The sequence below is a fragment of the Capra hircus genome, chromosome 11 (genome assembly GCF_001704415.2).
Source record: "Capra hircus breed San Clemente chromosome 11, ASM170441v1, whole genome shotgun sequence".
Lineage (NCBI taxonomy): Eukaryota > Metazoa > Chordata > Mammalia > Artiodactyla > Bovidae > Capra > Capra hircus.
The window spans coordinates 77,502,564-77,514,072 of NC_030818.1; the positions used below are offsets into that span (position 1 = coordinate 77,502,564).

General features: G+C 35.2%; 1 protein-coding gene across 1 annotated transcript; it reads right to left on the bottom strand.

Moving 5' to 3' along the window:
• TDRD15 (tudor domain containing 15) lies at nucleotides 1,293-7,568 on the bottom strand. The gene has a single exon (XM_018054725.1). It carries the CDS (start codon nucleotides 7,566-7,568, stop codon nucleotides 1,293-1,295), a length of 6,276 nt encoding a protein of 2,091 aa, XP_017910214.1.

An 11,509-nucleotide genomic window follows, 5' to 3' on the forward strand; every position in this document is an offset into this window, starting at 1 on the left:
ATGGAGAAACTCTCCTCTGTGCCTATGTGGGTTAAGCCTACTTTTATAGATTCAGTATTGGGAAACCTATATACCCATGTATGTAAGCCACATTCATCAACTATTGTTTTGTTTTTAATAAATGTAGTATGTTGTTCAATTGTCTTTCTGCTTGTCTCTGTAAAGTGGTTTTGAATTCAGGGAAGGAAGTAGGATACTAGTTATTAGTCTACATTTTAATGGAGCTTAAAAGAGTGATGGAAAGCTTTAAATAAGCTAATATGTATAATTCCAACTAGTACCTGGGAACATAATAAGCATTCTACCATTACTGCTACTATGATAAAAGAGTGATTCAAAAATTAGGAAAAAAAGGGCCCATATTAAAGCATTTATCAATTCACTATAAAACATCTAATATGAATTCAAATGAAATACTTTCTAAAATATATCAATTAAAAACAAGATACCTCCATTCACTGAAACAATGTAACCTGTATATGCTGGAATAATATACAAGTTGGAGCATTCATTAAGCATAGAGTATTCTACAAGTTGGAGCATTCATTAAGCACAGAATATTCTTTATAACCTATAAGTCCTCACTAACTCATATATAAAATGAAATATAACACACATAAACAAAAAAAAGATAATACACAAGTTGGAGCATTCATTAAGCATAGAATATTCTTTATAGCCTATAAATCCTCACTAATTCATATATAAAGTGAAATATAACACACATAAACAAAAAAAGATAATACTCCATGCAGAATATTAAAATTTTAACTCTAGCACATAGGCTATTAAAAATTTAATGTTCATAAACAGCTTGATATCTGAAAGTTTTCAGATGACTTATGCTAAAGTCAATTCTACAAGTTTAATTACATTGTCAATATGCTAAAAATCACACTCAAAAAACCCCAAGATATATGTAATCTGATAAGAATCAAAGTATAATAGAAAACTGATTCTTCAAAATGCACCCAGGAAGCTCTCTAATAGTAGCAAGATCAATGTGAGATCTGTGGACCTTCAGGAGTTTTGGGAAACCCCTGAAGTTTGTAAAATGTCATGCACGCGTTCATGCATATGTGGTTCAAATCCTCTACTTTCATGACATTCACAAAGCATTCATAAAAGGTAAAAATAGCAAAGCATCATTTCATAATTCAAGTGATCTCTAGTTATCCAGTTATTCAAATTTTTAGTAAAATCTTGCAGGGCATTTTCAACTTGAATAATTTTAGTAAATAACAAACCTTTAAATAATCAAAAATAGAATCTGCAAAATCTACAAAATAGAATTATTTCTTTAAAAATGTCCACTTACCTTTCAAATGTTTTGATACCATTACTTCATTAACATGTAGTGCTTTTCCTGTTGTTCTTAAGTCCACTGTATCCTTTTCCTGCAATCCTTCACTTAGCTTTGCAAAAATGTTTTCAATGCAATTGGTGTTATTCTTCAAACCATTAGGTGATTCCCAAAATGAAGCTGTTGCACATGTATCAGATGTAATGGTACTTCGGGGATTATGTTTTCCAGTATCAACCTTCTTCCTCCTCAGTACTGAGTTTCCAGACTGTAATCTTCTACTAATATGGCTTTTCCTTAAGAGGTGTTTATAGACGTCTTTCCTCTTTATAGTTTTCAGATTTTTTAGCACTTGCTTCTCAGTGCATGTACAATTTATATTTTCCATTTTGTAATTATTTTGATCTAACAATTGGCAAATAGGCTTACTCTCTGACTTATACTGGACTTCAACAGATCCAGTAGTAACTGCGTCGAGATGAGCTGAATCTTTAGAATAAATTCCAAGACCAGAGGCAACTAACATGTCTGCCAAATTGTTTTTCTCATGAATGATGTCTACCTTCAGTTTTGTTTCAAAACTGTATTCCCTAAACTTAAAAACTAAGCCTGGTTTACTCAGGAAATCTTGAAAAAATCTTTTGGCTTCTTCATTCCAATGTCTCCCTTCAGCAGGTAAGACACCATGTATGATGCAAGGATAACTTAGCCTCGGCAAATTCAGAAGTTCTTCAGGAACAACTTTAAGATTTTTTATATCTGAATAATGTATGTAAACAGAAAATCCATAGTCAATCAATATAAGAAGTAAATTCTGATCAGAGACTTCGGAAATTTCTACTCTATTCCACTGATCTTCCGATTCATATTTGAACAAACAACTAGAACCGGGAATTATATGCTCTTGAGGCACTGTTTGTAAGTCTTCTGGTAGATCAGAAAGCAACATAAAAAGAGATTTCATTGTGTCAAAGAAATCTTCCAACTGAACACAGAAGTCTGACGGATCAGAAACAGCAGTGGCAATACCAAAATATTGCCTATCATTTTGAAGCTGTGTCCAAGGAAATGATCTTATGGTACATGGTGATACGGGAGTCTTAGATCCAACACTACAAATAATTCCTGAAGATCTAAATTTGTTTTCTTCAACATGAACTGTATTTAAATTTAAATATTCCAAAAATAACAGACCATCTATCAAAATGTCTACTTTCCAAGCAGAGTCTAAATATTTCAGGAAAAGGATGCTTATTTCCAAATGAGCAAACAAACCCACAATGGATTCAAATGGCATCTTCCTAAAATTTTCAAACCAAATCCATTTACAAGGCACAGCTTGTCTTGGAATATTTCTGATTTCATTACTAAGCACCTTAGTATTACATAAAGGCACTATTTCATACCTACCACAATCTACTAAAAAAACAAGCACTTTCTCATCAACATACTTATCTACTTTTGATCGATACCACTCAAAAGTGTTCTTAGATTTTGCCAAGCATTCCAAGCCTTGCTCAATATTTTCCACTGATAAAAAAGCAGTGTTTCTTACTTCTTTAGTAATTAATACTGTTAAATCTGATAAAGTCTTTTTATTTTTAGATAACTTCACATAAAACATTCCACTTTTTGAAACATGAAGTATTTCAGCCTTTTCAAGTTGTCCAGGTTTTAACTCTTCAAAAGGAATACTAACCAGTTGTTGGTAGGATGGCTGAAGGATCACAGAACCTTCATATCCATTTGATCCTCCTTTCTTCATTTCATTATCAACAGGGCCCACCTTTTGAGAGACAACCTGAGGCATTTGTAATACTATTCTCTGTAGTTTCGAGCATGCTGTCCATTTCACTAGTTCATTAATGACACATTTTTCATCACAAATTACATTTACTTCCCATTTCTGTTCATGCCTTTTCAAAAACTCACAGGAAACTGTTTTGTTACTTACTCTTGAAGCAAAATAATCCACAGTTTTTCTGTCCCATATTTCATTAGGTTCATTCCACTTGACTCCACTAAGGAAAGAATGAACTCCTAGCTGAGGAATGGTTAAGAATTCCTTCTTAATTTCATAAATTTTAGATGTGCTTACTACTGCAGTGTTACCATAGTCAATAAATTCCACTTCGTAAGAATTTCTTGAAAAGATTTTCTTAATAACTGCTCTGTAAATGGCATTGTCACCAGAGTATTCTGCAACTACAAGATCTCCTACCATTGGTTTAACTGATTTTCTCTCTCTCACTATACTGGCTCTTCTTACATTGAGAGCAGCTGCTAGTCTGATGATTAAATTTTCATTCTCAGCAAGCTGAATATGGAAACTCGCTGGATTACTTATATTAGAAACATATCCTTTAACGTATGCATTTAAGTAAATCTTGGGTTGAGGAAGGTCTTTAATTTGTGGTCTGACATGACTATGTATGTTTTTTGAGGCTGCTTGATTTAATTCTCTGATAAAGGACGGTGATACAACCTTTACTGAGTTTTGGCCCACATCATGTTCATCAAGAATATGTGCAAGTTCAGGGACAATTTCTACACCTTTATTTTTAAGTTCATCTTGCAAAGACGTCTTCACCTTGTTTTTTGACACAGGTTCCACTTTACAGCAAACTGATGGTTTCAAAAGCCTGGCATATATACTTCTGGGATTCATTAGCTGATCTGTTTTGCTTTCAGAATATGTTATTAGACTAGTTTTACTTATGTTACGGTGATAGTTGTTTTCTATTTTGCCTTTCAAGGAAACAGCCTCTTTTTTATTCTCATTTGTTTTATGATCCTTTTTCACACACTGTGCTTGGTCACAATGTTTTTTTTGATAAGCATGAAGCAACATCTTAATTTTCTGATTTATATGTTGATATCCATCATATAAGTCCACACCAAACTGGCCATCTGGCTCCCTGGATAGTATTTTTGCCCTTAATGGCTTTCCAAAATATTTATCTGCAAACCAGTTATTGATTTCTGCTGGAATATCTACATTGCTAAGATCTGACAAAAAACATTGAATAGCTTGCATAGGTGTAAACAGCAACTCTGGAAATTCATCTGAAACAGCCCTCAACATACTTTCTTCTACTAACTGCTTATTTCCAAAGTCCACAAAATACACCAGGAAGTCAGATAATGAATCTGTAGGCATTGATAAAGCTCTATAAGAGAGACCATCCTCTACATACTTAGATATACATAATCTCATTTTACTAAAATTATATTTGGGGCAATCACTGAGGTAACTAATTTCCCTGATTTTTGTTTCTATCATCTCCAGGTCTTTATTATTTCTACTAAGTTGGCAATAAAACTTTTGAGGACTATATATGTGAGATATATATATTTCTTCCTCACTTCCAATTTTTATATTGAAGGAAGAATAACAGTAACTGTAAAGATGAACTGAAGATGGAAATGGCTTTGATACTGTACAATACTGTGCAGAGCCATGACGAATAAGAAATTCTTTTGCACTAGTAAACGGAGACTGTAAATCCACTAAATTACTTAAACAGTTTGGATATATAAGAACTATGGCAAAGATGACACAAGTCAATAACCCTCTAGATGAAGAAATAAAATTCTCAAAGTCTCTGCATGCTTCTCTTGACCAACTGAATACTTTACAACTAATGGGTTCAACTAAATGGTTAAGACTACATCTGAAGGCCTGGGCTTCTAAAGAAAGAAAATGTGGCTTAATAGCACAAAGATCTCTAATTAAAACTCTTTCCTGGTAGCCATAATCAACCAGTACTACATCAAATTCTTTTTTTGATATTTGAGTCAAAATAGCAGCTCTATACCACTTCCCATCTTTAGAGGATTTAGCAACACAAGCCATCTGCCCAACCTGATAAGGATCAGAATGAACACTATAATAATCCTGAAGTTGTTCCATTAGTAATTTTAAATCTTTTAACTTACATTGCAGCTGGCATAAGAAGTCACCTGGGCCACAAGAATAAGAACACTTAACTTCAAGGACTGTTCCTGGTTTAAACACATATTCTTTATAACGCCATGGTGACTCAGGTCCCACAGACAAGGTGAAAGGGTTTTTTAAGTCAGAGAAATTAACAGGTGGGGACTTTAACAAAGACAAATTACTTTCTTTTAGCTTATTTGAATGGTACCTTTTAGACTGAGGTCCTTCAAGGGCAGATATGACTTTCTTAATGTTAACTTTGTTTTTAGATTTTAAATTTAACACTGAATATTCACTTACAAATTTTGGACAACATTCTGGTTCTACTTCCCAATATTCTGCATATCCAGCTTGTAACATAAGAGAGACAACATCACTATTTTCTGAGGCTTCAATACTCTGAATATTTACAGTATATTTGTCATCTTTTTTTGCTATAACCTGAAGCAAAACTGCTTTGTTCAGGACAATTTTTTTAAAATAATCAATAGCAGCCTTCACCCATAAATCTTCAACAGGAAATATATGTGCAAGTGAACAGCACATGGCTAAAGCAGGCAACTCACAGAACTCTGGAAGCAAAATTTTTACATCAAAAAATGGTATGGAATCAGTATTTCCATAATCTAAAAAATAAACATTAATTTTATAACCATTAATTTCAGTGATAACAGCTCTATAAAAATGTCTATCCTTGCTATATCTAGCACAACAAAATAATCCAGGTTCTGGATTTCTTAGAATCAGTTCATCATTTTCACACAAATCATAATATTTGTTTATATTTTTCATTATATCTTGAAATTCATTCTGATGTTCATTAGTACGTACCCAGAAATTTGATGGGTTTAATACATATACTACAAAAGCTATGTAGGCAGCCTCTATCTTCATTTCTACAGTTTTAACAGGAAAATCTATTTTTAAAGTATCTTTTTTACTTAGAGAGTCTATCGACCGCTCAGTGTTTGCAATAAAACTCTCAACTGCAAAGCTGTTTACCTCAGAAGCACTAGTCGCCCTCAGCCTATTATAAATTTTTGAATCAGACACTGGACAAAGTACTTGCGTGCCTACAGTCTTCAGCAGACACTTAGAACTAATTGCAGACTCTTGACTTTCTAAGGTTACATAATACAAATGCTCATCCTTATTGAACTGATCGAGGTGTGCATATACTACCTGTCCTAACAAGGCTTGTTTAAATATACTCAGTTGAAATTTTCTTGTATCTCTGTCTGGACTGTGTAAACATGTTAGAGAACATGGAAACGAAAATAATGGTACTAAGATAAAATCTTGTTTAAGTTTCTTTACATGAACTGAAGGTATAGTCTCACTACTGCCATAATCCATAAACCAAATTCTCACTTGATTATTGGGCAAAAGCTGCTGAAGAATTCCTCTATGCCACTGTCCATTTCTCCTTCTGCCAACACAAAGTATTCCAAAATTATCACAGGTGGGACTACTTCCTTGGCTGATAATATCATAATGCAACGTCATAGATGTTGTAAAGTTTTCTAACTCTGGAATCCATTTAATTAATTGGCAATAAAATTTACTTGGGCTCAAGGCAGATGATACTTTTACACTTTCAGTACTGCCTACTGACAAAGATGGTTGCAAATTATCCAGAACATGCTGAATATCAAGTAAAGTATCATTATTACTTAATGATGATTCAGGTCTTTTATGGTGTAATGAATCTGGCATTTGTTTGGGGAATTCTTTTACCATTTCCACAATAAGACGAAATGAATCTCCATCAATGAGTCTCCCTAACTGTAATTCAAGAACCTGGGATATTATGTTTGGCACTTCAAGAAGAATCATCTGAAGAGGCAAAACAGCTTGTACACAACCTTTCACTTGTAGTCCTACTAATGACCTGAAATAATTCAAAGCCTTGGGAGACCATTTTTCCCCAGCTGGTAGTATGTTGGCCAAAATGCCAAATGTTACCCGTGGTGGTAGTTCAAATAAGTTGTCACAGGCTGAAGCAACGTGCGTACTGTCAACTCTCAGTTCCTCTCCGCGATCTATGAGGAGCACAGTATAGAGTTCATTTTTCTTTTCCACAACTCTTCCTCTCTGCCATTCTCCTGATACTCTTTCTTCTACCAAACAGAAGTCATCAATGTCTACACTACTGTTTCCTTTTTGAATATGCTGTATTTCCCTCTGCAATATATGGTAGTCAAACTCACATTCAATGTTATTTCTGCCTTGAAATTTCACCAGAACGTCCTTGGGAAGACATTCTATATGTGATATTGTCAGATTCACATTTAAAAGGGTTGGTAACAAAGATGTAGGATCCATTTTCTAAAAAACAAATAATAAGAACCTATTAGCTTCTGGACAGACAGTTGTCAAAATTAAATGAAATTAGTCTTATATGTACGTAAACATAAACCAAATTAGTCTTAGATGTATGTAAACATATATTAAATATAAAAGTAATTCCATGTCTGTATTTATCAAACTGAACATGTTGGTAAAAATTATACATATTGAACAAGATGACGAAATAAATAAAATGCATCTGACCACTCATTGCCTTTCACACTTTCAAAAAATTCTACTGAAATAACCAAGAGAACATTTAAAAATGGGGAGAGGAATATAATCACTGGAAAACAGAAAAAAAAGCAGTATTTTTCAAGAGCCTAACAAATCTCTACTAGATATTGGACTGATGGTGTAATGGAAGAAAGCCAAATAAAGCCTACTGGAGAACTACACTCCTTCATGCAGACTTCTTCCAGTACCCATAATTCCAAGGGGTGAGTGCTAGAAGCAAGGGTGGATGGTTACCCAACAGGGGACACACTGTTTATACTTCCTACTTTGTGTCAATTAGCAGTATCTGGACCCTATCAGCATCATTATACAAGTCCAGGTTCCTCCTCTGAGGGTAACAAGTTGAGACAATAGGTTGGGACACCAGTAAGGAAAGCCAGGCATGGAAAGATCCTGAGACAGGTTAAGTACATCCAGGCTTGTCACTAGCATGTGTACGTGTCAATCACTGTCATGTCTGACTCTTTGCAACCCTATGGACTGCAGCCCACCAGGCTCCTCTATCCATTGGGATTCTCTAGGCAAGAATACTGGAGTGGGTCACCACACCCTCCTTCAGGAGATCTTGACAACCCAGGGATCAAACCTGCATCTCTTATGTTTCCTGCATTGGCAGGTGGGTTCTTTAGCACTAGCGCCACCTGGGAAGCCTCTGTCACTGGCATGGGTGGCACCCACAAAAAGTGTAGAGGGAGGGGGAGAGGAAAATAAATCTTTAGCACAGAGGCAAAGCTCTCTACTATAACTACGGCTCCAGCTAAGTTTCTCTACATTGTTAGAATTCTAAAAACTGTAAGTCAAATATTCAAGAAGTATAAAATAGCCCCCAAATTCAGGTAAGAACCAACATCTATTGTGGTAGGATACAGCCTAACTCCAGCTTGACTCTAATAGTTGACAATTTTTTTTCTATGAGAATGAGAGAGAAAGAGAAAAAAACACTGGAGCTAAAAAAAAAAAAAAAAAATGAGGGAACCACTTAAAAGAAACAAAGGAAACCCACACCTCACGAACAAACATTGTATTGAAGGAAACAGCAAACCATTGTTTTTCAACAGTTCGATTCCTGTTTTTAAAAAGCCCAAAAGAGGATAATGCATCTTTGTATGACTAAGTAGTCATTAAGATCCGGCAACTGAAATCAGGAATAACTACCCACACATAAGAGTCAATGGGAATGTCCCTACGGCAATAAGGAAAGTCAATGCAAAATAAAGATAAACGGAAGACAAGAAAATTTTGTGAAAATACCCAAAAAACTCAGAAGGATAAAAAAATGAAAAAGAAGCATGAAGGACAGGAATATAAAATCTTACCAAAGTATAAATGTTGTTATCTCAGAGATAAAATAAGAGAAGAGAAGCCCTTTCTTAGACTTAAGACCCAAGTCCACACAGTGAAACAGACCACTGGAAAGCTAGAGAAAGAGGAATGATTTAGGGTCATCTGGGTACTGAGATCAGTTCTTATTTCCTCCCAGATAATTAACTTGGTGTGATAATCAGCATGGCTTGATCTACAGAGATTCCAGGCAATGCTCACTTGACCCTGATGTCCTTAAGAATAAAAATCAATGAGCAATACATTAAAGACTCTCATTAGACTAAGCTGCCTTTAATTAAAGTCACAGGCCTCTACTCAATTATCAGAGTTTAGTCAGTTTATAAATCTATAATACCTTACATGAAGAGAAGACCAAGTATTATTAAGAAAGGATCCTGTGTTTGATTATACCAAGAACATTCTTCTTGGTATTCACCCAAAGGGTCACCTGAGTAGATAGGAAAAGGAAAAAAATAGTTAAGTCTTCCAGGAATCACACACACTTTAGATATAAAAAGCAGATGCAGCCAGAAGGATTCCCTGATGAAGCAAATGTGGTATATACAAAATAGACCAAAGAAAAGCCCAAAGGAAGTTATGTGATTAGGTTACCCCAACTACCAGAAGCCTGCTCCTCCACACTGCTGTCCCTCCTTCAAACAAAACAAATGGCCTCATGGAGAATTTCATAGAGAAAGGGGGAAAAAGAATCTGAGCTTTATCTGCACATACTCTCTCACCTAATGCCAGTAACTTCCAGAAATGGACCACAAAAGCACGGTATCCCAATCCAAGAGATATTCAAGCTGACAGACTACCAGTACATCTACTTTGCCTGAAGAAGAAACTGTTTCAGTTAAGAACCTATGCATATTAGTAGGCCACAGCTAATAGTTTCTGCAGGATGATTAGCAATTCTGAAGGAATAAGACTGGAGGATCTGTTACGAAATAAATCTGAAGAAAAGGCATATGGATGAGCCTCTCAGACTTGGCACATGAAGAAAACTTGTAGGTCGCATGTGATGTGCATTGAAGGGCTCACTATGGAAAAGATTCTTAATCAGGTAGAAAGAACTTATTCAAAGACTATCAATCAGCCTCCTGCACCTGCCTCTCCAGTGCTTGCCCAATAGGATCATGAAGAAGGTTCACTGGGTCATGGATAAAGCTCCTGCCCTTGTGTATCTGAAGGTCATCAAACTATAACAATTCAGAGAACATTAGGGAAAAAAAATCAACAGGAAATTCAACCAATTATTTTATACAAGGGACAATTATTTAAGGATATAACTTAAAGATGTTCTAGATCCAAACTCTATTCAGTATTATATTCCCTAGATTATTATTACATTGACAGAAAGTACTTACACTTTGTACACAAGATTAGGACATCAGGAAACTTGAGTTTTACTTGAGACTCAATTAACAGTATGAAGTTTGGGGAACTGTTTTCTTAGAATCAGATTCCAAACCTGTAAAATGAGAGGGTTGAGTTAAATTTGGGTTTTTCAAACTTTTTTTCTTTTTTTGCAATAGCAGAAATCCTTCTTAATCTAAGGTGCAAAAAGTAAATAGAAAACTTCAAGTATCTATCAATCAGATTCATAAATGGTATGCTAATAATTTCATGTGCTGTGCTGAGTTGCTCAGTCATGTCCAACTCTGCCACCCCATGGACTGTAGCCCACCAGGCTCCTCTGTCCATGGGGATTCTCCAGGCAAAAATACTGGAGAGGGTTGCCATGCCCTCCTCCAGTGGATCTTCCCAACCCAGGAATCAAACCCAGGTTTCCTGCATTGCAGGCGGATTCTTTACCTTCATGAACCACCAGGGAAGCCCCAATAATTTCATAAATTTATACAAATATAAAGCCAGTAAATGAGAATAATAAAATCATTCTGATGAACACAGTCTTATAGCAGCTCCATCATATAATTTCCCTTAATATTGTATTTGTTAACAGTGGGAAAAATTAGGGGAAAAATTAGGCTCAGACATTTGTAACACTTTCACGATAGTACATGATCAGATACAGGTAAGTTCAAACAAAAATAAAGCAGACAGTTACCAAAGGGGAAGGCAGGGGTGGGATAAATTAGGAGTATGAGATTAACAGATACAAACTCCTATACATAAAATAGATCAAGCAACAAATGTTTGCTGACAAGGAACTATATTTGATATCTTATAATAAACTAAAATGGAAAATAACCTGAATATAAACAAACAACTTAATCATTTTGCTGTATACCTGAAACACAGTAAGTCAATTATCAGTTCAGTTCAGTCGCTCAGTCGTGTCCGACTCTTTGTGACCCCATGAATCGCAGCACGCCAGGCCTCCCTGTTCATCG